The sequence below is a fragment of the Gallus gallus genome, chromosome 1, assembly GCF_016699485.2.
Source record: "Gallus gallus isolate bGalGal1 chromosome 1, bGalGal1.mat.broiler.GRCg7b, whole genome shotgun sequence".
Taxonomy (NCBI): Eukaryota; Metazoa; Chordata; class Aves; order Galliformes; family Phasianidae; genus Gallus; species Gallus gallus.
In genome coordinates this window covers 141,069,133-141,095,692 of record NC_052532.1, presented here as the reverse complement: position 1 = coordinate 141,095,692, position 26,560 = coordinate 141,069,133, and the positions used below count along the sequence as shown (strand labels likewise).

General features: G+C 42.3%; 4 protein-coding genes across 5 annotated transcripts in view; 1 reads left to right on the top strand and 3 right to left on the bottom strand.

Annotated features, from left to right (window-relative positions):
• EFNB2 (ephrin B2) overlaps positions 1 to 5,294 on the bottom strand; it is a 44,414-nt gene extending 39,120 nt beyond the window's left edge. The window contains exon 1 of the mRNA NM_204824.2: positions 4,221 to 5,294. Within this exon, the coding sequence (NP_990155.1) occupies positions 4,221 to 4,348 (128 nt within the window). The 5' untranslated portion in view covers positions 4,349 to 5,294. The remainder of the gene's footprint in view (positions 1 to 4,220) is intronic.
• A 63-nt stretch (positions 5,295 to 5,357) lies between these two features.
• On the top strand, positions 5,358 to 7,134 carry LOC107050459 (translation initiation factor IF-2-like). 2 transcript variants are annotated; one of them, XM_015274217.4, is made up of 3 exons: positions 5,358 to 6,206; positions 6,562 to 6,740; positions 6,912 to 7,134. In XM_015274217.4, exons 1-3 carry the CDS (start codon positions 5,630 to 5,632, stop codon positions 6,912 to 6,914), a joined length of 759 nt encoding a protein of 252 aa, XP_015129703.2. In that variant the 5' UTR covers positions 5,358 to 5,629; the 3' UTR covers positions 6,915 to 7,134. The 2 variants fall into 2 exon arrangements, with proteins under 2 accessions (XP_015129703.2, XP_015129698.2); XM_015274212.4 differs by having other exon boundaries at positions 6,562 to 7,134.
• A 4,467-nt stretch (positions 7,135 to 11,601) lies between these two features.
• ARGLU1 (arginine and glutamate rich 1) lies at positions 11,602 to 21,801 on the bottom strand. The gene is made up of 4 exons (NM_001006267.2): positions 21,198 to 21,801; positions 15,986 to 16,211; positions 13,529 to 13,612; positions 11,602 to 12,483 (listed from the first exon to the last, which is right to left on the bottom strand). The coding sequence occupies exons 1-4, from the start codon at positions 21,551 to 21,553 to the stop codon at positions 12,319 to 12,321; spliced, it is 831 nt and encodes a 276-aa protein (NP_001006267.1). The 5' UTR covers positions 21,554 to 21,801; the 3' UTR covers positions 11,602 to 12,318.
• Positions 21,655 to 24,680, bottom strand: LOC121107647. Its single transcript, XM_040653087.2, has 2 exons — positions 22,180 to 24,680; positions 21,655 to 22,078 (listed from the first exon to the last, which is right to left on the bottom strand). Exons 1-2 carry the CDS (start codon positions 22,365 to 22,367, stop codon positions 21,655 to 21,657), a joined length of 612 nt encoding a protein of 203 aa, XP_040509021.1. The 5' UTR covers positions 22,368 to 24,680.
• Between the last annotated feature and the right edge of the window lie 1,880 nt (positions 24,681 to 26,560).

Here is a 26,560-nt window from a genome sequence, read left to right as displayed (position 1 = left end):
GTACTGCAGGTTGTGCGACAGAGGCAGACCAGATCCTCGAAGAAGCTGCTGTGCAGGCCTGCAAGGCCAGTATCTGTGCCAGCACGTCACCGCCATCACTTCAGGCCCTCCACCACCTTCCCACTACAGGAACTTCGAATGAATCTGAGACCATCCTAAGTATCACACCTCAAGCAATGAAATCAGGAAGGAGGAAGGTAGAAAAAAAAAAAAAGAGGGAAGAATGTGTTCTGGCATGTGGGAAGACAGAACTTTGTGATTCTAGCTCGACTTTTAGTCACTGACTTTCTAAAGGCAATTACTTCATTAAATAAAGTGAAACAATGCAGCACAGCTTACAGATAACATTCTTTACAATAATTGCTATAAGTCACATAGAAATTATACTTCACATATGAAAGACTGGAGAAAATAACCAAGTGAAAAAAAAAATCAGGCTGCCAGCTCATTCCAAATTCATTTTGTTAATTCACTTGTCTTAAGACCTGGCTACAAACACCAGAGATATCAAGTGGACTGGAGGCCACCACTCACTGCTTGTATTAGCATGCCAAGTGTCAACAGCTATGTTTTGGGTACAATTTAGAAGCATGTGTTTAAATCGTTTTAGCCTTCCACTCCTGTTTCTTCAGCTTGAAGCTGCAATTGTTGAGGTTAGAAAGTGCACTCCCATGACATTCGACTCCCAAATAAATTCTTGTCTAGCAAGAGGCTACCAAACATGTTGTGAGATATCGTTTTAGCAAGCTCTTTGTGCTTCGCCAGGCTCACTTGTCCTGTGGAACAAGGACTGTCCATTACCTACAGTTTATCATCCTGACAAAATGTGAGGAATGTGGATGTGAAAGCACTAACAATTCCACCCCTGGTGCTTTCTCCTTTTTTCTCTCTATATTAAAACCGACAAGATTAACCCAAATGCAGACTGCAGAGCATAGTTCAAGGGGCTATTCAATTGGTAGTGAATGCGCATTTGTTTACCTACAAAAAATAAGAAATTCAGATACAATGAGAAGCAGACTAGTCTATATGCCGCTGAACAGACCATTTAACAGGGTCATCAATTGTAGTTTATTTTATTGGTTTCTGACATGTGAGCATGCATTCAGAGATGGACTGTGAAATATCCCATATATAATTGGTTATCAGAGATAAACAGCTATATAATCTAACTTAATCAGTGTCAAATGCAGCAGTTCTGAGGATAAGCTTCTACATGTTACCAAGGAGAACTGCTTCACTCACCAGCCTACAGCACGCAAGGCATAGCAACACTGAGACAGAAACAATGGGTTCTGAATGAGATTTCTCTGAGATTTGACTGAAATGCACTCCACAGTGCTATGCTCCGTCATACATTTCAGAGGCAACACTCAGCGCCTGGGAGGTGTAACAGAAGTGATCTATACACATTGTTTATCTTGGCAGAAATGGCAAAGGTAGTTTCCCCCAATTAAAAAGTATCAACAGGAGTTAAATGTACAGAATACATTTTTCACTGTACTTTCAATATCATGAAATCTACTGTTGTTCAAATGAGAAGTCTGTAACACCTACAAAGACATCTGTAACAATGACACTTGCCTCCCAAGCTATAAAGTCACAGGTATAATTATCTTGTGTGTGTGTCACTTAAATACACCTCCTGTGATTGGGTTGAGGCAGTGAAAGCAGAGCTCTGGGAAGGGAGAAAAGCAGGAGCAGGGCAGGGAAGTCTGTGTTCAAACAGCTACCGCGTGCTCTCAATCCCTGCCACCTGCTAGAAATTACAACCTCTAAACTTCAGTGCAAAACCAATTCAGTTTATATGCTCACCTTAACCTAAAATTTATTATTTCTTACTTTATATTAACCTGACTAATAACTTCTCCCAGCATTTAATTGCCTACCTGTTCGGCAGATTTATGTGCTGAGGCTTTCAATAGAGTTAAATGCATAGCTTCCCTGAATAAATTAACCAGCACTAAAGATAGTTATTATTTTGAGCCTGGAAAGGAGCTTTATTATGCTACGCTGAGATCCATTCAGCAGCTTACTTCTCAAGCAGCTTGAATTCCGAGTGAAGACAACCTTGTCTAAGGAGAAATTATTCAGTATCCTTCGGGCAAACAATTGTGACAAGAATTAGTAAGAAATCCTGCTCCAAGAAGTGGAGCTGTCTCACCGGCAGCAGTATCGGTAATGCATTTGTAAGCTTCCTCAAAGTAGAGGCCTCCGAGTGGCCTATAAATCACTGCCCCAGCAATTGAAAAGACTAATTTTAATAGTGTACTTCTTCACTGTGGTAATTAAGCCTCAATGAATCACTCAAGAAAACTCAATTACATCAACAGCAGAACCTATTTTTAAGCATGCATTTAAGTTGAAAAAGTAATTAGATATTATCATTAGATCTACCATTAACAACATTCAAGCCTTTAAAAAAAAAAATCAAACAGCTTAGAATTAGCCAAATGGAAGCACAAGTTATATGTGATAAAGGAAGCGTATCCCCAGGCTCTTTAAGATGGGTTGAGTTCAGCTGCGTTGGATATTTTCATTTCACTGGTGGCCGATAAAAGCTACCACGGTAAGTTGGAAGGAAAAAAAAAAAAAAGAGGGAAAGCAGGTTGGAAACGGAGGAGCTGCAGAGGCCGGAGCAGCGGCTGTTCTGTATTGGAAGAGTGACCTCTGTAGGAAAACACCGCGTACAGGGCTGGGGAAGCACAGCCTTCCCCTTCCTGCCGGGCTGCGCCCCGAGCACAACAGGCCCACTCGTGCAGCGCAGCGCAGCCCGGCCCACAGCTGCCACTCCAGCGAGCTCAAAGTGCATGGTAAAGCCCGCCGCAAGCCGGGCGGTTGGCTTTATTCTCAGGTGTCCTGCCATATCTTTCCCCAAGCCAAATAAAGGCTTTGGCTGTACGCAGCATGGAAGTGCAGAGCCAGAGACCGGAGCTAAACTTTGTTATCTTAACAGGCTTCCCACCTGGTGTATATGTGATGTGGTCATTTGTCACACAGTACTGGGAATAAAAACATAACAGTGGGTAGTCTACAGTGTTACTGTCAGTTTTCCTTTAAAAAAAATATGAAAGATTAGAAAACTTATCTGGAAAGAAGTCTCGCAGCAAATATTTTCATTATTGCTGATCTCTACCAGTGTTTTTCCAGTGATTTTTTTCTCCAGTGGGAACAGTGATGGGGAATGATAACAGCAAAGCAAGACTACTTGGTCAACATAGGCTGCCACTTTGAGCTTAAACTTGGAAACCTTCCCCAAGTTTTCAGAGTCTGCCACCCACACAGGATTAAACCCCAAATCCAGGAAATACTCCTTTCTTCTCATTTCTGCACAACATTTCCTCCAAAAAGTCCCCCGGGAATACAGACGTGTACTCACTGGATTTAATGGGAAATTTAAAATTCAATTAATTCAGTTTGCTTTTAAATACATATATCATTAAAGATGCAGTATGAGTTAGATGAAATTACTTCAACTCATTCCTGGTGGGAAGCTTCCTAAACTCATTACAGTCTTTCTCCCTAGCATGGAAAAAACGTTGCTAAGGTGCTGCTCATCACCCAAGTTCAAAGGGTTTCACCACTGGAGAAAGCCAACTTTTACTTTGCATACGTCAAAAATGAAAGGGACAGAAGTTCTCTCATCCTGTAGACTCCTCCTCAGAAGAACAGCCCACTTTCCAAAAAGTTCCTGTTCCCCAAAGCATTCATTATTTCTTAGGCTTAAGTTCTTGAAGGACATGCTCCTATTTTAAGGGTGTGCTTTGATAGGAAAGCTCTGGGAGCGCATGTAATTTTTTTGCCTGGGTTTGTTAATGAAGAATGACACTAAATGGTTGTGTGATGGGTAATGCTTAGTTCATTACTCACTGCCATGTGCCTTGATACCATCAACTCCACAACCAAATTTAGCCCTGCTATAAGCAGATGGAGCTTCGCTGGGCTCAGCGGGCTGAGCGTGCATCTGCAGACGGAGAAGTTGAAGAGGATCACCCCGCAAGAAGAGGTTCCCTCCCGCACCCCGGACAGGGGGCGGCGGCCCCGCGGGGTTCGGCTCAGGGCCACCGCCCCGCCCCGGTTCCCTCAGCCCTCCTGGCAGAGCCAGGCGGCAGGGGTACCCCCAGCCCCGCTCCCCTCCCGGCAGGGCCGAGCCCCGCGTCCAGTCCCCGGGCTGCGGAGGGCTGAAGAACGAGGAAGGCAGGAGCAGGACGGCCACTTACTTGGGGTTGGAGGAATTCCAATAGATGGGGTCTAAAACGATGGACTTGGCCAGCGCAGTTCTCCATAAAACCATGAGGGCTCCCCAGCAGTACTTGCAGGCGGAGGCGTCGCGCCGCCGCGCTGCCATGGTGCCGGCGGGCGGCCCTGAGTCCCCGCCCGGCTCCCCCGCACCTGGCGGCGGGGGCTGCCGCTGTCCCCGGCCGCCGGGACGGGGCGAAAAGGCGAAAAGGACGCGCGGCGGCGGTTTGTCAGAGGCTGGGCGAGAGCCACCACCGATCTACTGAGTCATGTATGCCAGGCGCGTGTGGGCGCTCCTTCCGCGGGGTAAAGATCCAGGCCACCTCCGGAGCGACGACGGCAGGAACGGGCAGCGCTTCAGTCCTTCCTCCTGCTCAGGATCCCCCGGCTGCCTCGGAAGATGCCACTCACACTGCCAACTCCCATTTGGATCCAGTGCGCCGTACACATTCACAGTGTCTAAGGCTCGCGTGAAAAGGAGTAGAAATAATAATAATAATAAAAAAACAATATTAAAAAGCGGTGGGAGAAATCAAGAGGTTAGAGCACTGCCACGACTGAGGCTCCTCTCGCGGCTCTCTCTCAGCGCTCCCCGCAGCGTGCGGTCCACACGGGCACCGGCCCGCGCTGCTCCGGGCGGCTCGGACGCAGCCGCGAGTCCATAAATCCACTCCTGGAGACGGCACCCGCGCTGCCGGGCAGACGTATCCGCAGCGCTCCGATCCCCGGGGGCTCCGCTGCTGTCCTTGGCGCCGGCACGGTCCCCGGAGCGGGGCAAAGGACGATAGTAATAATTAAAAAACAACAAAATAATAATTAGAAGAAGAGGGGGTCGCGGCGTCAAAATCTCCCTTCCTCTCCCCCTTCCCGAGATCCGCAGTGCGTGTCGCGGCGGCGAGAGGAGGAGGAGAGCCGTGCGCGTAGCTGAGCGCGGGGGAGGCGGAAAAAGAAGCGGCGCCCGCCGCCGTTACCACCGCGGCGCCTTCAGCCGCGCCGCCGCCACTGTGAGCACTCCACTGCCACCGCGACGAAGTCCCCGGCGCAGGAGCGCGGCCGGCGGCACAGCGCCGCCGTAGCCATATAAGCGCGGCCCCACCACCCCGTCGCCGCCGCTCATAGGGCCGCCGCCGGGCCGCCGCGCTGGTTGGGCGCCGCGCGTGTCACTTAGCGGCGGGGCCGCGGCGGGCGGGGCCGCGACGGGCCGGGCCAAGCCGGCAGGTAACACCCCCCAGCCCCGCGGGCGACCGATGGGGAAGGGGAGCAGCCGGGAAGTGAAAAAGGAGATTTAAAGAAGAAAAAAAAAAAAAAAAAAAAAAAAAAAAAAAGCAAGAACTAAAAGTCATTGCTAAAATTGAGCGTTTTGGAAGCACGCCTCTGCCTGGAGCCGGGGATGGGACGCGGGCTCTCCTTGTCCGCTGCCGGCCGACCATTCCCACGCACTCCGTGGGCTTCCCAAGTCCCTCCGGTTGCGCGGCGACCCGGCGGCCCGGCCCTCAGTGGGAGTGGGGCCGGAACCGGCGGAACCGGCGGTGGCTCCGCGCCGGGTTCATGCCCCCGTCGTTTCACGCCCGCCGCTTTCTGCCCTTCCACACTGATAGGGACCGGATTTTCGGACCCGACTTTTTTTCAGCCCCTCGCACATCCCACTTGGCCCTGTTATCTCATGTCACCATTCGCTTTAGTTACTATTAAGCGCGAACAGCGCTGGATGCGTTCGCCCGGTGGCTGCGGAGGACCTACGGGGGGACACCACCGCTCCCCAGGCTGCGCCCCCGACGCTCGGCCCGGCGCCGCTTGCACGGCCCCACAGCTCCCACTAGCGGCCGGCGGCGGCCCCTCGGCTGCGCCCCTCGGCCATGCCCTGGCCGCGAGCCCACGCGGTCCCCCCGAAAAGAGCCGCGAACTACGGGTGGGGGTCTCCCAGCCGGGCTGGAAACCGAACGGACTTCGTCCAGAACCTCGAGGCGGTGAATAGCCACTAAGTAGAACGCGAGAGGGGTCGCAGAATTTCCTCCGGCAGGGATTTCATGCCAAAATTGTATCTGTAGAAAGGCTTAAAAGTTAAATCCCAGGAAATTACGGCGCCGCTCCCTCTGTCGTTTCCCTAGCGTTTAGTTCAAGTGAGCAAAGAGCGCGCGACAAAGGACTGCAAATAAAGCACCAAATTCGTGTAATTTTATTCTCAGAGGAATATCGGCATTCATTTGAAAATCGGCGCGCGAACGCCGCGCAGACGGGCAGGGAGGGCGGCTGCAGTTTGCTTTTCGCACCAAACATCGAACGTGTTCTAAGTAAACTGCTTAATTCATTCTGAATTCGCAGGAGGGACGGAATTGCAGAGCCGGAGACGCGCTTTGGTGGGAAAAGGATCCGCTCCCCAGGACGGGGGCTTAGCGCCCGAGTGGGAGGCACAGATTGCGCGTCGGAGGCCGCCGCGGAGCGAAGCGCTTCGTTATCCGACTGTGAGCAAACGCGCGGCGCGGAGCCCGGCGGGAGCCAAGGTAAACACGGAGCCCGACAAACGCTCCCAGCACCACCGACGTGTAAAGTGGGTTTGCCTCGATTTTGTCACGCTGCCGCTTCTGTTGTTTGGAAGCAAAAGGTGATGGGCGGTGTTTTGTGAAAGCTGTGTGTAAACGGTGACCTCTAACTCTCCGTATCCTTTCCTTAAGTAAACCGGAGGAAATGAAGAGCGCTGGTATTGTCTGAAAATATCCTCCTGCGGCTAAATATATCACTTGACTCCTATTGTCCAGCGGCTAATCATTCTGCGTAAATACAGCTGTTTTCGTCCTCACCGTGCTCGCTGTAACCCACAATAACAAAACCACCTTGACTTGGGAACCCGGCAAAAAACGGGAACTTATTTCTAGGATATCCCAAGCAGCAACGGTTTAAAAAAAAAAAAAAAAGCCCAAAGCGATGCGGCTTCGGGCTCCCTTCCTGCCAGCGGGGCCGAGCCGCTGTGAGCGGGGAGCGGGCAGTGCTCGGCTGCCGAGGGCCCGGCGCGCTACTCCCCGCGGCCCCGCTGCTTCCAAGGGCATCGCCTCGGACAAGGAGACGTGGGAATACGAGACGGGAAGGGGGTAAAATAATAACTAAAAAAATAAACAACAAAGTTAAGGAGGCTATTTTTTTAAATTATTTTTTAAACGCGGGGGGTTCTTGCATGAGGAAGGCGAGGAGAAGCGCATTTTGGGATTCGCCGGGAACGTGGTTTCCTGACAGACTAACTGGGAAGGGACAGGCTTCTCGGGGAGGAAATCCTGCCGGCGCCGTGGGGAGCGATGCCCCACATCCCCTCTACACCCCGGCTGCCCATGCCGGTCGCTGGGAGGCCACGGGCAAGAACGGGTAGGCGAGCGAGCGAGAGCCGCTGAGTGCTGGTGACCTTCAGGGAAAAAGTAACGATAAAAATCAGGGCTCTGTTGTTTGCACTGCTTAAACCTCTATTTCCTTCAGCCAGCTTCATGGCAAAAGTCGGGTTTATCCTGGAATAATTTGTTTTGGCTTCTTTTCGGCACTGAGGAGGGCGACACATAAATATTTGCCCTGATCCTAAGAAATCTGTGACAAAATTCGCAGCTAATTTGAACCGGAGCAAGGTTGGGCCCATACCCCGTGTTCGCTTTCAAACATGTATCAGAAATAACAGCTAATCGTTTCCCTGCCCGTGGCAGGGGGGTTTGAACCTAGATGATCATTACGGTCCTTTTCAACCCAGGCCATTCTATGATTCTATGAAATAAGAATACAGGGGACAGGAAATTTTTAATGGAAATTTGAAAGTGGAAAAGCCCACCCTCATTTGTCATTACTCAAAAAATTACCAAAAGAAAAGTGTAAAAGACCTAACAAGTATTGCCACATTTAATAGAGATAAATGATCGGGCTATTGCCGCTTCTTTAAAGCAATTTAAACGCAGTGTTTATTGGTTGTACAAAAGGCCAAGTGCGCTGGATACTCGAAGAAGCTCCTAAAATATCATTAACACCATAACAATGTATCTTCTGTATTTATGGCAGAGTTAATGTATATCCAGATGTTTTAGTACTTCTCCATGCCTGTTTTATAACTGCAATTTTGGTTAACCATAGCTTTTTAGAAAATGAGCTTGGCTCTTCCTAAATATAGCCATAGAATTAAAGCAGCCTTGTAATAAAAACCGGAAAAGAACTTGGTACATTCTAACCATGAGCTTCAGTCCTCTGTTTTATTTATTTTTAAACAGACTCTGACTGCTATTTAGTGAAAATAGAAATTCTTATTTATTTGTGGTCTGTAGAGAGAGAGAGGGTGGGAAAGAAACAGGCTGAACCTCTACTACGCTACTCCTCTTTTTGTAAGGGTTTATGTTTCCTTGTCCACAGCTGACCACTGAGCCAACATAGCCTAAATGTCAGTCCAGGAAAGATGATAGGAAACATTAGCTTGTTTAGTATGGAAATGTCAAGAGAGATGCAGTACTCCCCAGCTGGCTAATGAAGCGATGGGATGGCAAGAGGGAGAATAACCCTGACATGCATGCATTTGGTGGCACTAGCATGAAAATGAAACGGAGATGTGTGGAAAAGTCACGGTTCAGCTCCACTCAGTTCACTCTTGGTCCAAACCTACTTGAGCCTGGGCACTGCTACCATATCCGTACTGGAAAGTCTTTGGCACACAGATACTTTCACAATTCTCTTTCTGAAATAAATCACCTCTGCAGTGCAAACTGAACAGTATTTATCAAACCTGAATTTTACTTGAACTTGCACTTAAGTCAAGACTCTACAAGAGCACAGCTAATCATTTCGCTGCCGCTTGCCAAAGTACACAGCCCCAAAATGCTCTGAGAACACTTAACAAGACGTTTTGTGCAGTTGGAAGTGAATCACAAACAACTGATAGCAGACCTCTCCACGTCTGGGGTGCACTTAAAGAACAGCACAAAAATACTCAAATAGAGGGCATATTAACAGCGTCAGAAAGATGGGCTTATGATCCTCAAATCAGTAAGAGCAACAGACAATGAAGATGTACACTTCTGTTCTAAAACAAGAGAATAAGTGAAATATTGATACTTGAAGCTAGCACTAGCCTATTTTCCTATATGCAGTATGCAGTCGCACAGCAGCTTAAGAGGTACCAGCAAACCAAGTCTCCACCTTGTGAAGCTTCTAGGGCACCAGCTCTCCGGTACATCTCACAGCATTCAGCCTTCCACATTTACAGAAAAATAACGATGAATGAACATGGGAAGCCCAATGGGCAGTTTAACCTCCAAAGCAATTCTTTCAACTATGAAACAGAGCACAGACTAATATACCACTGCCATATCTTCTGCTCTTTCCTGCATCTGCCAGAAGGATATATTGCCTGGTATTAAAATAATTCTCCAGGACTTTTATGATCGGGGGTGAGAAAAAGTAAGATCTCCTCTGGAATTAAGTATGGAAAACGAATACTGCTCAAAGCAGCAGCAACTGAAAATGGCTTACTTGCCTCCCTGGGGATGAGAAGGGGAGAAATAAAAAAAAAAAAAAAAAAAAAAAGGAACACAACAAAGCTGCTCGAGTAACCAAAAAAATGGAAGTTTAAACTCTGAACTATAATATAATAATAAATAATCACCTGATACAATTTCTAGCAGCAATTTCAGCAAGTTTTCCGGGTAAGTTAATATCTTAACTGACTGACTGACACCCACTCAGATTAATCATTAGCTAAATATGAGTCTGCGTACTAACAGACTACATCAGATGTGTATCAGAGGAAAATAAATATATCTGAAGTTCTTATCAAATGTCAGTTTAACCATCCCCAAACTGTGCCCCTCATATTTCCCTAGAAATCAAAAGCAGCCCTGAAGTCCTACAGTAACTAAAAAACAAAAACCCTCACCAGAACAGTGCAAATATGTATGTCATCTATGCCACGTCTACAAGATACTAACACCTAGAACATTTCCCACCACCTGCACTTCTGCTCACCCCCAAAAAGTATCTGTTCATACTTTTTTTAAGAAACATAGGTAGGAAGTTGTGGAATGGATTAATTCTAACTAAAACATTTTGTCCACACAGTAGTCCTAAAAGTGTGAATGGAAATAACCTTTCAAAGTTTAAGTCTACATGATTTTAAGTATAAATAACAAATACTACTCTTTAACAGAAAATCAGTGATTTCAAACAAAAAAAAAGCTGCATATATGACAGTGTAGCTTCTTGCTTTTAAAAGAGGAAACAAAAATGCATAGGCCTGTTTGAGTATCCACTTTTAATAGCTTGTTTATCTTAAGGGAACAGGGGTTGTTTTGTTTTAGAAATACAGGTACCAGTTGAGCTTTAAATACAGCCTGCTCCTGCCAACAGGTCAAGTACATGATTTATTTGGTTTCAGCCTTTGTTTTTATGCATTAAGAAACCTTCAACCTTCTTTTGTAATACAATATATAGAGACAAATGTAAGTACAGTTAAAGTGTAGGTATTTTACTGTCTTTGCATTTTTCTTGACATAGTGGACAAAGCAATACACATCCATCTGCCCCAAGCCCAGGTTTCATACAAAGCATGTTGAATGCTGCTGTCAGTGACACATTCAACTTGCTTTACATTTAATTTGGCAAATCTACAGAAACAGATCCGTAGAGAGTATCAGGAATTATTTCCATCTTTATCCAGCAACGTTCAAATGCGGGCAACTACTGATTTCTTTCATTTTATGTATACTACAGATGTTGCATTCTGGTAGGAGAAAAGTTTCAGAGCTGGACAAGCTATAGTAATTCAGGTTGTGGTAAAAGAGTTGTATACCAAAAGGGGATTTCTTAATATCATTTTCAATCTATTGATTCATTTTTCAAAACAGTGGATAACATTGAAGATATCGTATATGAGTTTGCATTTGCAGTCTGCTAAAACAATGTATTTAAACAGAATCTTACTTTCTGCTTTCCTTTTGGGGAAAAAAAACTTCAATTTCTAAATCCTTTAGGATCTGATTCATTATATGGTAATGATATCAACTTATAGCAGTATACTATGTTATGAGGTAAATTGAAGGTGATATTTAAGTACTGGTGTAGGTGCAGTAAGCCATACAGCTGTTTAAACATGATAACAGAGCTGAAATAAGTCTCTGTCAGAAAGAAAAAACACAACAAAACCAACATTCATGAAAACAGCAGCAGCCATCAAAAACATTCACAACTGCAGGGATTTTTTTCTGTGTGTAATTTTGCATTGTAAGTAGGAGAAGCCACAATAGTTTAAAGCAAAATTAAAAATATACCACTATAGTCTTGCGTTTAATAACGTGAATTGTTATTCTTATAGCTGTTTATAGAAGTGTACTAAAAAAAATTTACTTAAACATATGAATTTAAGACTTTCACTTTATTCAGCAAATTGGTTTATTTACACAATGGGGAACGCTGGTTGAATGCTGTCAATGTAATAAAAACAAATCTAACAGAGACAATACTGAACTCTCCCTATGTATTCATAGCAGAAATGACAAACTATTTCCTTACCTGTATCAGGAACATCAAGCGCAACAATGGGACAGTATCATAGGACACTGATTTAACAATAAGCCACAGAGGTCCAGTAATACCATGGCAATTTACTCATGTATTCACTGACTTTTAAAAAAAAATAATTAAGAGTCAGCAATACCCAGTATAAAGTTCTGTCAATTATCAGAGTCAAACTCTGATGAGTAGGTCCGTAAAACCTTATCAGATCATCCACAATTCATAGTGTCCTGATGTGCTTCAGACCACTAATACAGAAACAAATGTATGAGAACTGATTATTCTCTAAAAGGCAACAATGATCTGATAAGGGTTTAACTTAATGGAGTTAAAAAAAAATTAAGAATTGCAGAGCACAGCCCCTATTAGAACAAGCTAACTTTCCAGATTTTCAAAAAAAATAAAATAAAAAGACAAAAAAAAAATTGAGAAAAAAAAACAAACACTTCAACATGAAGCTACCATACAAAGTTTTTTGTTGGTGGTGGGGTTTTTTGTTTTGTTGTTTTTGTTTTTTTTAATGTTTTTTTCCTTCTTGCAAGAGTTCAGAGTTGCATTTTAATCTTGGCTCTTTAGTGAGAAGGACAGTTTTGGCCTAGACTTTCCTTTGCCCAAGATAATTTTTTGCTCTTCCTTTTGCTGACGTTGCCTCTCTTGTTCTAGTTTCATCCTCTCCTCATGAATCTTTCTTTGTTCTTCAACAATTTTCAATTGTTCTTCAGCCTATGTATGAAAATGGCACAATTTAGGCCAGCATATTTAGCAGTCATAAAAACAATTTAAAAGTCTGCAACCAATTCCACATATTCATGCGACCATCTACCTGAGCTAGATGCCATAGTCAGTTTCAACGGAACTAATTAAAAAATATTTACATTAAGTAAATGCAGAAGAAGCGTCAAAAACTTTTTACAGATTTACAGCTAATATCAGAATCTGGAATGCTTACTTGAAATGTTTTTCAGCACTGTTTTGCAAACAAGGTATTACGTGTTAATTAAGGAAGTCAGCATATAGAGAAATTTGCCGGACACCTGTCACATCAGATGAAGTCAGTATATAATGAAATAACAGACCTTCAACAAAGGTCTTCCACCTCCAAGGCCCTCCTAATTCAAAGCAATTTCTACTTGATTTTTAACAAGTCCTTCCTCATACTGACTTACAATCCTTACAGCTCTTCCTATAGTCTCCTAAGAGGTGCTTATTTTGTTCATTACGCCATTTAACAACTTAAATTTTATCATGAGGTGATTAGAACCAGCTAAGTCACGTTGAACATAATCACGAGACAAGAACTCATTTAATTCAGTTTGGACATCAACATAATCGACTTTCGTAACTTTCAAGTTACAGACTTCTACTCAAAACCCTGCTCAGCAATTGTGCATCAGTATTATAATAGTCTCAAATCCAGTTTACACTTGTCCTGTTCAGTGAGAAAAATTAAGACATTTCTTTTACAAGTTGAATGTCTTTGCTAACTTACTTCATCCTTTCCTGTGAGATACAAAAACATATTTAACTCTAAAGGTAGCAATTCTGCTCTAAATTAACAAAGCACTAGAGCAATTTTTTCAGACTACTGTTACTGCTAGGGATCTGGTTAGTTAAGCTCAAGGGAAGGACAACAACGGTATTGCTGACATAACCAGCAACGGGCAAGTTAAATTCTAGAATGCACTGATTTGTTTATTTTAATACTGTTGCAAATCAGGCAGAGGGACCTGTATTCCCCCACAAAACTCCTAACTGCATCTTTACATACCAGTTTAGCTTGTGCTTCTGCAATTTTTCGATTATTCTCTTCTAGTATTCGCTCTAGTTCCTCACGCTTTGCACGCTCTTCTTCCTAAAGGGGAGGACAGGGTAAAATGTTAGTAAAGTAGAACATTTATCTCTGCACTTTCACTAATCTTTCTCAGAATTCTTTTGTGAACTGACTTAAAGTGGCAGCTTTAGAGCCACCTATTTTGTCTCACAATGGTAAATTGTGCAGCCACTAAAAATCGGTCTCATCTCTAATACTAAATTTAAATCATCCCGCCCAGTCCAAACAGCAACCAACTAAACCCTCCCTAATCACAGAATCCTGGCAATTTATTACTACAACTTTAATATCACACAAATCAACAAGGACAACTACAAAAACTGGAAAGTATTTACCAAATTAAAAGTAATATATAAAATATAAATAAAGTGAATAGTTTGTCTCACCAATTAAGTATACCTACGTATTCTTTACCTATACTCCTTTAATCAGCATTAAAAGTTGAATATTTACTGTCTTGTCCAGTGTCCTGCAGAGTGTGCTCCTCGGCTGCCATACGCGCCAGCTTCCTCTTTAAAATGATTTGTACTGTTAGCTTGGCAATACCTGCATCAGCAGCTCAACCATTTATAAAGAAACAACATACAAGGAAGGCTGAGCTGAGGAATGCAGATGTTTATGATAGGAAGGAACAAAAATATGTAAATCATTCCTAAGGCAAACAATTAATAAGAAAAATACATTTACTGTTAGTGGAAAATACAAATGGTAATCCATACTTCATGGAGCTATGGGCTTCCTTCATGGGGAAATGGACTTTACATTCAATATTTTGACAATTTTAAGACAGTTGAAACTGTCATTAGCAGTCTGAACTTGGAATTCTGGAATCCAGGGAAGGCAAGATCAGGAAATAAAGCCTTGTAATTGTTGTTTTCTTGGTGAATTTTATGGAACTCTGTTATGCAACCCATAAATATGAAGACTGCGTGAAAGATTTTGAGGTGTTTCAGTTCACATAATATATCCAAATTATTTTTAATATTTGGAAGATTTAAAGTAAGCCAGAGGTTTGTGTCTGTGTAAGAAAAAAAAGTTAATATGAACAAAGCAAGCATACGAAGAGAAAACTTCTTACTATGACTAGTAACCAGCTACTAGCTAGCACACTACACTCCAGGCATAGACGTTTATTCTGCACTGCAAAGAACTGATGGGGCTTCTCCACATCACATTGAATGTAACAAAAATACTTTAAAAAAAGTCATACACATGATTAAATAAAAACCTATATAAAGCATTTGCTGAGTATACACATCTAAATTCAACTTCAATTCCTTTATGGGTAAGGTCTGAATTTAGAGAACAAGTATAATTTAATATCTTTAATATTTGTTGCAACTCAGAGACTTTTCTTCGTTTTAAAGGTGCTTGTGACAGACAAGTCATATTTAGCATGAAGGTAAAGCTTCAATGCTACTGTGTTTCCTTTTGTAAGCCAATCAAAATATTAATTTAAGATAAACAGTAATGAAGGTGGAAAGTGAAAAAAGCATTTGATACTCATGACTGCTTAGTGCAAATTTTCTTCAAAATTTAAAATTTGTCCTGACATTTCTGGATCCTGGAATGATTGGTGCAGGCAGGCATCAAAGCCATTAGTAGCAAATTACCGTCTCACAGAAAGACATTTTCAGCTTCTGCTCCAGCTGCTGATTTGAAAAAAAAAAAAAAACAAAACAAAAAGAACAAAAACAAAAAAAACCCCAACAAAAAAATAAAAACAAAAAAACCCAAGTCACATGTTCAGCTTGACTTGACTTCAGACAAGGGCAATCTGCTTTTTTATTAACTTCTAGGGAAAAAAGGAATTGTTAGTAGTTATTAAAAATGGATATAATGATTTGGACATAGATCCTTCGTGAAGACGTGGATGGGCTTATGCGCGAAGTCCCAGAATTAGTCCAATGTACGCTCAAAGAAAATGTTTCAAAAGAAGAGTAAGAAACCTATTTGTTAAGGACAGGTACTGCAGCTCAGTGCTGGACCCTGCTCTTTGCCTGACTGAAGGCAAATGCCTCTTACAGTCTAGGTAAACAAAATGAAACAAATGAAGGATACATAATTACAGATTTTTTAACACCCTTCCCCAGAAAAGAAAGGACCGTTGATAAATCCTGCAGCCATGGCAAAAGTTTCAAACAATACTGAAATATGTAGGTCAGTTCCATTAAAAATCAAGTATCCTTGTTCAGGTTTTAGGAGAATAACTGTTAAGTATCAGTGAGCTCCTCTGAATAGGCTAAAAATTGAGTTTCGCAGCAATAAAAGTTTATACGAGAAGGGAATTAGATTTGTTGTATTCCATCTCTTTCTGAACCGAACAGGAGGCACAAAGCGACACTGAAAGTTTTGCCATGGACTGTCTCTACTTTCCAAACGACCGAGCGTTACCTCTCTGGCTTTTTGTGCTGCAAGTTCAGCTTGTCGCTGTCGCTCGAGTTCTTCGAGCAACTGTTTTTCCATGATGCGCTTAGCCTCCTCCACCCTGCGGAGAACCTCTCGCTCAATCTCATCCTTCCTTTTCTCCAACTCTTCTTCCACTCTTTTAGCCACAAGCTCTTCCACTCTTCGAGCAGTTTCTTCCTCTATGAGTTTCTCTTCGATTTCTTGTTGACGGCTAGAAAATGCAAACGTGAAGATAAACTTTTTAAAATCAATAAAAATGGTTGCACTGAAACACTCATACATACAAAGCTCCAACTGCACTACTGAATCAACTTTTTAATAGTTTTATTCCATACGCACAGCTATGAGTGTAGACCAGATATTTCAATAATTTCAACCAATGCTGAAAGGTGCACTGAAATGAACATTCAGGCAATGATAAGGACTGTTAAGATCATATCATATTTAGCATCTCTCCGTATCTCAAGACATTAAGCTGAGAGAAGCTTACAACAACAGCTTGTCATAGTACTTCTTGATATGAAAAAGTTCCATTTTACACAAAAAAAAGACACCTCACATGACAGCCTGGTCATCCATCACCCTTAATTTTATACAAAGTAAGGTAATGTGACCCTGTAAGCACTTGTCTTCAAATCAGTATCAAACAAAACAGACTTAAGTTTGGCAATAAACTGAACAGAAGCAATACAAGTTATAAATCTAATATTCAGTTAGAATTTATGGTGTAGTTTTTGACATTTAACACCCTATCAAATTTCAAATATTTTAGCTCTCCTTTGTTTCCCACCATAATTATCAGAAACACAGTATGCCAAATGCTGCCCCACCTGGAGTACTGCATCCAGGCCTGGGGCCCCAAGACGCAGAGCTCTTAGAACAGGTCTTGAGGAGGACCACTAAGATGATCAGAGGGCTGGAGCACCTCTCCTATGGAGAAAGGTGGAGGAAACTGGGCTTGTTTAGCTTGGAGAAGAAAAGGTTCTGGGGAGACCTCATTGTGGTCTTCCAATATTTGAAGGGAGCATATAAACAGAAGGAGGAATGGCTGTTTATGAGGATGGATAATAATGGGACAAGGGGGAATGGTTTTAAACTGAGACAGGTGAGATTTAAGTTAGATATTAGAAGTTTTTTAGGTTTTAGTTTTTTAAGTTAGATATTAGGAAGTTTTTCACACAGAGGGTGGTGATGCACTGGAACAGGTTGCCCAAGGAGGCTGTGGATGCCCCATCCCTGGAGGCATTCAAGGCCAGGTTGGATGTGGCTCTGGGCAGCCTGGTCTGGTCGTTGGTGACCCTGCACATAGCAGGGGTGTTGAAACTTGATGATCACTGTGGTCCTTTTCAACCCAGGCCATTCTCTGAAATGAACTCTTGCAGCCATTACAGTTTTCCATGTTCTGATTTTTGGAAGTATTTTCAAATGTCTTTTTTTTTTTTTTTTTGAGGCAGCATTATTATTTAGTCTGATTAGTATTTAAGTTTTCATTTAAAAAAAATAAAAAGATACAAAATGATTAGGTCAATTCCCAGGTTTATTACCAAATGAAGAAATAAAATCTTCCAAACAGTAACCAATTGTGTATGACAACTGGATACCCCAAAATTAATTACGTTGTTGTTTTTTGTTCTAATATAAAGTGAACATTTTATAGCTGTATTTCATATAGTAAAAGGAAAGGGTTTCATTTCGTAAAAAAAAAAAAAAAACAACCTTTTCCTTTTTTTTCCTCCACCTTGAAACTGAACTTCCATTTTAAGTACTCCATGTATAACAAAAAAAACTTATCAACTTACCTTCTGGCTTGTCAACACCAGAAAGTCACGATTCAGAATAATACCAATTGTTTTAACGTTCTAATATCCTCTCATTTTCATAATGCTTCCATTTTCCTACCTTATTTACATTCACAGAATATCTAGACTTGGAGGGGACTCATAAGAACCACGAAGTCCAACTCATAACTTCATAAAGGATCACAGAAAAATCAAGGCACACAAAATTGCTGATCTAGATTGTCATCTAATATATTAGGGTGAAAGGCTCCCAGATTTCCCTGGCTCATATATCCTCTTAACAATAGTATTCTGAATGAAGGACACAGTCCTTCATTAAAAAGCTGTGGAAACCCCAACTTAGACATTCAGCCCCAGAATATAAAATTTCTTCTTCCATTTTTCCAGTGACAAATCAGATCAGCATTCACTTGTTCAGAAGTAGTACAAAACTTCCCGAGGTGATTTATTTAAAATAAATAAATAAATAATGAAATAATAATAAAAAAATAAAAGCTCCTCAGAGATATTCAGAAAAATGCATCAACCCCATTTTGTTACTATTTCTTCTCCAACTGATGGTCATTTTTTTTTTTGGATAGAAGTTGGAGAAAGGGTCAAAAGTTTCACTTTTTTTTTTTTAACATACTCCTTACACACTAAGTAATGCTTTATTTTTTGAAACTTTTATTCCCTTTTTTGACTATTATTTCTGTAATGAGTCCTACAACAACACACAAGAGGCTCTGTTCTAAAGAAATGCATTTTTCAGAAAGCTCATATTCAAGTGCTCTATTCAACTATTTTAGCTTTACTTTCAATGTTAGGGAAAGAAAGAGAATGAAAGTTAACTAACTGAATCAAGACAGCACACTGCTATAGAAAAACCCTGACACTCATGCCTGAAATAAGTTTTCAAATATCCTCAGAAACTGACGATGTAATCAAAGTAAACACCGTGCCTTACACACGTTTTATTCTTATCACCTCCACAAATCCCATTTGTATTCCATTAAACTATGCAAATACATCTTCTCACAGAGCAACTTTTCATGAGCATAGGCAATAACAGTGTTACAAATTTATAATAATTGTTCAGTGTACGTGACCAGATTTCTTCATACACTGGAAGCAGAAAGAAGTAAAATAGAATAAAGTCAAAATTTATTCTCACAATTTGTTTATGAGACTGCCTTGTGCCTACTGATAATTACATCCAATCACTGACTGGATATCTCAAGAAAGCCAAGTTAAAAACACAGATGTAAACGTCAACTAGATTGAGATCAACTATTCATTTTTTTAATCACAAGTACTTACAGTATTTTACACATAAATATCACTCTGAGCAGTAACTCCATATAAATAGAAGAGCTATTAATGTGAAAATACTTTTAGTATATTCTATTTACTTCCTGAAGACCAGTTCTAGAAAATACGCAAAATATGCTTAGCAACAGGCAGACTTCTAAGGGTGAGGGATCAGGTGGAGGGGACAGCCCACCAATTACACAGGGTTGCCATTTTTTTTTTTTAAATAGAAAACTGGAATTATATTAAAAGCAGAAGTTATGGTATGTATTAAGATTTGAATAGACATGAAAAGTCATTTTCCACGTATGATCTGTCTACTAGTTAATTCGGTCAGCAAGTATTTCTTCTTCCCAAAAATGACTATAAGTAACACAAATTAGGGATGTCTTACACAAATACCATAGGTTTATGCTGCGTTGAGATTTATTGCTTGATCTTTTTGAAACATGAAGCGTGTTCTGGAAGCATCAACAGCCTAACGTTTTCCAATACTACTTCTCGCTCACAAGTTTGTTATTCTCTTGTCAGTACCAACCAAACATCACATTCTTCCTACAGGGACTTCAGGAGTACCTTCAAATAACAAAGTTTTCTGACTTGCACAGATAACTTAGCACAACAAAAAATAAATAGACTTGAAATGCATGTTGCTACATCAAATTTTACCTAATGAGCTACAAATCAGGCTGCCTTCAGTGAGTGCGCTCCACTGAAACAGAAAGCAAATGTTTTAAATATATTTTTAAATATTTTGACTACGTCGTTTTCAGCTACTTCAACAGATTCTTTCTTTCACCTTCTGAATTCTGGACACAGACTGACAATAAACTTCATAACAAAGACCAACACCATTTAATATTTTAAGTTAGATAACTTTCACTTTTTATTTATTATTAATTCATTATTTATTTAGTAGTCTTTAAAGCCATTTAAATAACATTTTAAAAGCCATTTAATGTATTTAAAAGAGCACACATGAATTAAGATGCGTCTAAAGGAATACCAAGATGTATTATTCACTGTATTCCTAAATAATTATGTGCATTCCAATTCTTCATTCCAGAGGTGTAGAAAATATTTTTTATTAATTTAGGTAGTGAAGAAAATTCTGAACTGCCAAACTAGGGTCAATGACTCAAAGAGCCCTTAACATTTCTACGCGTTCGCACGACACCACTGCCAAATTCTGAAGTTAATGAAGGAGATGACAAATAAAATTGAAAGTGACAACTCAGACTTTTTGAATTACAAATTGTGTATCATCAGAACAACATAGTTGAAAAGAAACTCAAAGCTCCACTTAAGAATTATCAGAACTTGCTGGCCTCACACATACAAATGCTACCTCTAGGTTCAGCCCTCTGACTAGTGAGTGTAGCATCCAAAGAGAAATCACTTTAGCACAACTGTTACATGCCCTTGCTGAAGAAGGGTCTCTTTCCTAATTTAGGAAGGTTGCTAGACACCTTATGGTAACGCAACATTACTAAAATGAATCCTCTTTCTTTCTGCAGACTTTATGAATACCTACATTTCCCACAACAAAAACTTTAGAAGAGCTTCATTTGAAACAACTCTCCGGATTTCACTCTCTTCCTTGTCGATACACAAAACAAGTACAACAAAATCCAAAGTTACCATAGTGACTGCTCAGTATTTCTTCAAACCCAGAGATGGGCCACCCCGAATGTCTGCTCTCGACGCACAAGCGCCACGCAAAGGGGAGGGGCGCGGAGCGTGGCAGCGCAGCACAAAGCCTCCGGGCGCGGAGGCCTCACCATAGGACTAAGTTTAAGAGCAGCGCAGCAGCGCGACAGTCAGCGCGCGTTGCTGGGTGACAGGGAGGCTGCGTGCAGCCGGCCCCGCTCGGAGCGGGCGGCCTCAACGCACCCGACAGAAGAAACCTTTCGGGAAGGGAAGGATGGCGGGAAACAGGCAGCAGTAGGCCTCAGCAAGGCCTCAGCGCCTTCTCCCTAACAGCAGACGGCTCCAGCTTAGGGGAGGAAGGCACTGCGGCACGGAGCATCCCCTTCCTTCCCTCCGCCTTTCCCCCTCCCCCCCCCCTCCCCAGGCCCGGCAGCCCCCAGCCCAGGCCCGGCACTCACATTTTCCGCTGCCGCTCGAACTCTGCTTTTTTCTCCTCCTCCTCCCGCTTCTGCTTCTCGTCCAGGCTGCTGCGCTTGCTCACCGTGCGCCCGAAGATGTCGATGCGGTCCGGCGGGGACGAGGCGCGCTCGCGTTCGCGTTCCCGATCGCGGCGGGAGGAGGGGGCCGTGTTGGAGCGGGAGCGGGAGCGGGACTCGCGGCGCCGGTTGCGTTTGCTCTCCCGGGACTTGGACCGCTTCCGCGCCCGCTCTTTCTCCCGAGAGCGGGACCGCGAGCGGCTCCGATTCTTCTTGTTGTGCTTTGAGCTCTTGGTGTGCTTGGAGCGGGACGAGCTCCGGCTGCGGGACCGACCCATCCCGGCCGAGGAGAGGAAAGGCCGCACCGGAGACCGCCCGGCTACCTCCGCCCCCTTCTACTAGCGGCGCCCGAGGGAGGAGCGAGAAGACCCCGCACGCATCAGCACCACCCGGCCGTGCGCCGCGTCCTCACTTTCTCCACCGCTTCACGCGACGAAGAGAACGAGCAGGCCCCGAGAGCGGCAGCAGGTCCGGACGCAGACAAGATGGCGGCCCTAACGGAGCGGTGACTCTCTGCTTCCGCCCCACAGTGCACCGCGCGGCGCTCCAGCCGTTTGCTCCCCCTCCCCTTCGCCCCCGCCTTCGGCTTTTTTTCCGGAGGTGTACGAAGCCGCTCGGGAATGCTCGGTAACCAATGGCAGGCGTTGCTCAGAGGAGGAAACGCTGTCAAGCGGCGCTTTTTCTTGCGCAAGCGCAGTTGGCTGCCGTTGAGACAGTGTTGAGGATAGGGTTGGCTCTTGTTTCTAGTAGTGTTGCTAGCTGCTTTATAGATTCCTTTTGTTAGGCCGGCAGCACTGGAGGGGCTGGGGGGAGATGAAAGGAGCTTTCGGCTTTGGAAGGCCCTTACGGCTCGGGAGGCTGCCCTGGGTACTGGCTGCAAAACGCGGAGTGTGCTGAGCCATACCTGTGTGTACTGAGCCTTCTGCAGGCGTTGTCCCAGTGCTTCCCGCATGCCTGTAATGCTGCCCGCGGGCGGGTTTCCTTTCCGTGGCCTTCCCAGGAGCTGGGGCCTACCTTAGCATCCCCCTCATCCAGTGGTGAGCTGCTTTGTGGCTGAGGAGTGGCTGTGTCCTCGTTAACCGAGGGTTTCATGGAGCTTTGATTTTTAATTAATGTTTTACTTGTATTACTCCAACGTAGGAGTCAGATGTCACGTCTCACTGCATGTTCTGAAAGTTGTAAAAGCCATTTAAGTATCTTTTCCCCCTCTCAATAAAGTTGTAAAAGTTAGTTTTTCTGAGTCCTCGCTTGAATTATGTGGTTTCTGGAGTCTATTTCTTTGTAGCTAATCGCTACTATGTTACCAGTGGATGTCTGTTTTGATGTAAGTTCACAGTATTTCAGCTGTAGATATTGCTGTCTTTTGTTAACTGTGGGTCTGTTGGTAAGAGCAGGTTCAAGTCAGATGGAAAGCGTGAACTGGCAACTCAGGCAGCATGGCTGTGTGAGGTTCCTTATCCTAGTTCTGTCAGGTAATTGTTACTTTTTCCACCATAACAAAGCTTGCAACTGATGCTGTCCTTAGTTTCTGGTGAACTAGCGTGGGCCATAGGTAGATCAACCTCTTAAATTTTGGAGGAAGCCAGCTGCTTTGTGTCTTTCAGAATTAAGACTTTTTCCTAGTAGACCTATTGTTTTTTGTTTGTTTGTTTTGGAACTTTAAAAGTGTTCTTTGCAGAACATTGTTCATTGGCTAGAATCAAAAGCATCTTTTTATCTCGTTCTCTTGTCTCACTGGGGTGTCTTAGGCAACAGCAAGTCAGCAGCATGCCTAGGCAGCCAGGAAGGCCAACCGTATCCTGGGCTGCATCAAGTGTGTCACTGCTTGCCAATTGAGAGAGGGGATTGTCCCAATCTACTGCGCTCACCTCGAGTACTGTATGCAGTTCTGGGTTCCACAGTGTACAAAGGTAGCTACAGTGATGGTGAAGGGTCTAGAGGGAAGATGTATGAGGAGTGGCTGATGTTCCTTATTTTATTCAGCTCAGAGCAGAGGAACTGGGGGAGACCTCATGGCAGCCTACAGCTCCTCACAAAGGGGGGCAGAGAGACAGTGCTAATCTCTGCTCTCTGGTGACAGTGATAGAACCTGAGGAAATGGCATGGAGCTGTCAGGGGGGAGTCAGGTTGAATGTCAGGAAAAGGTTCTGCACTAGAAAGTGGTGGGCATGGAACAGGCTGCCCAGGGCAGTGATCACAGCCCCAAGCTGCTAGAGTGCTGGGGTGCTTGAACAATGCTCTCAGTCACATGGTCTGATTTGGGGATTTTGTTTTTCATTTTTGTTTTGGAGTGGTTCTATGTGGAGCCAGGAGTTGGAATCAATGATCCTTATGGATCCAACTGGGGATATTCTATGGTTATGTGGTTCTAATTTTGGAATTCAGGCTTTCTGTAATTAGTACAGAAAAGAAATATCATTGAAACATCTTTCTGATATGCCAGTGGGCAAATTTGCAACAGAGTAACGGATGGACACCATGAAAGCTGAATGGCACCACAGGGATTTATAGGGCCGTGGACCTTGAGAGCGTTTGCACACCTCTAGCCCTGGCATCATCCATGCAACAGGTTACTAGGGGACTTGACAATCGGATGTTTTAAATAAGGACCAGGCTTGTGAGTTTTCAACTACCATAATTACTATAACAACTTGGCTGCGCTCAAGTGCTGGAACTTTTGAATTGATGTGAAGCAATTGATTCTGGTTAGAAATTCTGTTATAATTTTATTAGGTCTATGCTGAGTGCTGGATGTACCAGACCATACTTGAAATACTGAAAACATTGAGAAGCCACTAATTGTTTTACCATTAGTTATGAATTAATTACAAATTAAATGTAAAAATAATTGCCATGAGCTTAGTTTTTGTTTTGTTTTGTTTTCCCTTGGTATGTCTCTATTATAAGTGTCTTTGCTTTGCTTCTTATTTATTTGAAGAAATACAGATTTGAACTCCAGAATTCTACTCCTATTTAACAGCATTATTTTTTTTTTTCTTTTTCAGATGTATAAAATAAATACAATATCTTATCTGAACAATTCATGATACGTTTGTTTGGAGTTCAGAAATATATGATATGGTATAATTAAATAATTTCCCAAATCATTGTTACATTTTTCCATCTCAGTGTTCATTTAAACTTCTGAATTAGCAAGAACACAAGTATTTAAGTACCTATACTAAAATAGTCATTAGTGCTTTTACTTTCATATTTATGCAGACTAGTACTTCCAGAAAAAAAAAAAAAAAAAAAGAAGTCCAAGAAGTATGCAGTGCTATCAGAGAGCACCGGTTGTGCTGCTGTCAGGGAGACTATTTCTATCTGTGATTTCTGTTTTACTTTGAAGCTTGGTAGTTTTTTATCCTGTCATTTTCCATAGCTTAATAATAATAAAGTATTACTACTTGGTCTTTTTTTCCCAGGTGTAGCTACAGTGGATATGAAATTACAGTACAATTGGAAAGTTTTCTTATGAATTCTAAACTAAAGAACTTGTTTTCATCAAGTATTCTAGTTTGTTGTATTAAGTTAATTTAGGAGTAAGATGATCATTTCCTTAGTCAATTCCCTTTCAAAGCTTTCAATTTTTTTAGTAAAATCTCGTAGTTTTATTCTGAATTAAATTGTTAGAGTTCTTGAGGAATTTTTTTTTTTTTTTTTTTTTTTTTTTTGTGGTCACTTGTAAACCACAATGTTATTCATGGTTTTCTAGCCATGCTCAATTTCTATGAACTCGTGTTTTACCATTATTTTTCTGCATTTTAATATATTCAGTAGATTAAAGAACATAATTTGCTTCTTAAAGCAGTTGCCTTAGAGTTGGAAAGCACCTTATTTGGTATCCAAATGTTGGCATAATTAAAGCACCTCACCCTTCTGTAACGTGGCTACTATCATCATATGAAATCTCTCAACCTGTAGGCATTTGGCAGTAGCCCTGTGGAGAGATTCTGTATTATGATAATCTGCAGATCATATCTGCTCTCATGCCATCACTTCTGTAGTAGCTGGGTCAAAGGGAATCTTGGGAGATTGAAGGTGGATTACTTTGGCTTGTGTTAAGAGTGTAGCACAGCTGGGTATAAGATCTTTGTAATAGGTCTGAAGTGGAAGGATTCTGAAGGGTAAGTAGAGATAGAAAGCAGCAGAACAGGATATAGTAGGATAAAGCATTTGGTATATAATTTACTATGACCTGGAGTAGCCTTGCTTCAGTAAAAGGACAGAATAAGCACAGAAGAGCTAAGATTTTGTTGTTTTGTTTTTTTTTGGGGGGGGGGGGGAGGAGGGGAACAACTGTTGAAATGTCAAATCTTTCAAAGTAGCTATTTCAATGTGGGTTTGTTACAAGGTCAGAAACTGTATATGCAGGGTTTATTTTTTAAGTATGAGTCAGCGCTGAGATTCCTGCCACACTGTGGATTAGAAAAATTATGCAGATGTAGAGGTTGTATTGCTTAATTGCTTTTTTCACACCTGATGCCAAAGTGGCTTATTTTACTGAAGCATTTTTTGTCAGCAGCTTTGGTGGGGTTTTTTTTGTAACACTATGGGGTTTGGAGCTGCTAAACTACAGAGGTGGGGAGATGAAGCATCTGGGAGACTCACAGAACATGAGGAAGGCACTGCAGGAGCATGGAACAGTTGGCAGAAAGGGAAGTAATCTTTTCTAAGACTTGAGAGAACCACATTAAAACTGTGGTTGCAAAGGACTCCTTTGAAAAGGGAAAAATCTTTAACTGAGAGAAAGACGAAGTGTTTTACAATGGGAAATTAAATAAATGGAAATGACTTTAACATTGTATCTATACAAAAAGGCTGTGTAGATAATTAATGTAAATATTAGCTATTAGCTGAACATTCAGAAAAGAGGGATATTTTAAATGATGATCATACGTTTGGAAAATGAACAAAATGTGCAGGACACTTGAAAGTTTTTCGTAATTTGGACATGGAAAAATGGAACGGCTGGAATAATCAAGACTAATGTGTGGATATATGACAAGCAAATTAACAGAAAACTATACCTACCTTCATTTCCAACTAGATTAAATTTTAGGAAATAAATGAAATTACCAAATCATGATTGACATGGTAATTTTACTGTAAATGTCCAAAGACAGTCCACTTAGCGCTCTTTGATAATATTTGAGCTCTCTCTCTCTATAGAAGAAAGGAAGAAGAATGTTTACTTGCTTGCTTTGCTCACATTGCCTAGTCCATTTACCTACTGAATAAAAGCTCTTGAACGCTATTAGAAGTGGTGAACATTAGCTTTGATC

What these genes read in the sequence shown, in the direction of transcription:
- ARGLU1 (NM_001006267.2), bottom strand. Translation starts at nt 21,553, where the DNA reads ATGGGTCGGTCCCGCAGCCGGAGCTCGTCCCGCTCCAAGCACACCAAG. An exon ending in TTCGAGCGGCAGCGGAAAAT is followed by an intron (nt 16,212 to 21,197) that starts GTGAGTGCCGGG and finishes TGCATTTTCTAG; the next exon opens with CCGTCAACAAGAAATCGAAG. An exon ending in CAGAAGCACAAGCTAAACTG is followed by an intron (nt 12,484 to 13,528) that starts GTATGTAAAGAT and finishes TTTCATACATAG; the next exon opens with GCTGAAGAACAATTGAAAAT.
- LOC121107647 (XM_040653087.2), bottom strand. Translation starts at nt 22,367, where the DNA reads ATGAAACCCTCGGTTAACGAGGACACAGCCACTCCTCAGCCACAAAGC. An exon ending in AGAAGGCTCAGTACACACAG is followed by an intron (nt 22,079 to 22,179) that starts GTATGGCTCAGC and finishes ATCTCCCCCCAG; the next exon opens with CCCCTCCAGTGCTGCCGGCC.
- LOC107050459 (XM_015274212.4), top strand. Translation starts at nt 5,630, where the DNA reads ATGGGACGCGGGCTCTCCTTGTCCGCTGCCGGCCGACCATTCCCACGC. An exon ending in TCGTCCAGAACCTCGAGGCG is followed by an intron (nt 6,207 to 6,561) that starts GTGAATAGCCAC and finishes CTGAATTCGCAG; the next exon opens with GAGGGACGGAATTGCAGAGC.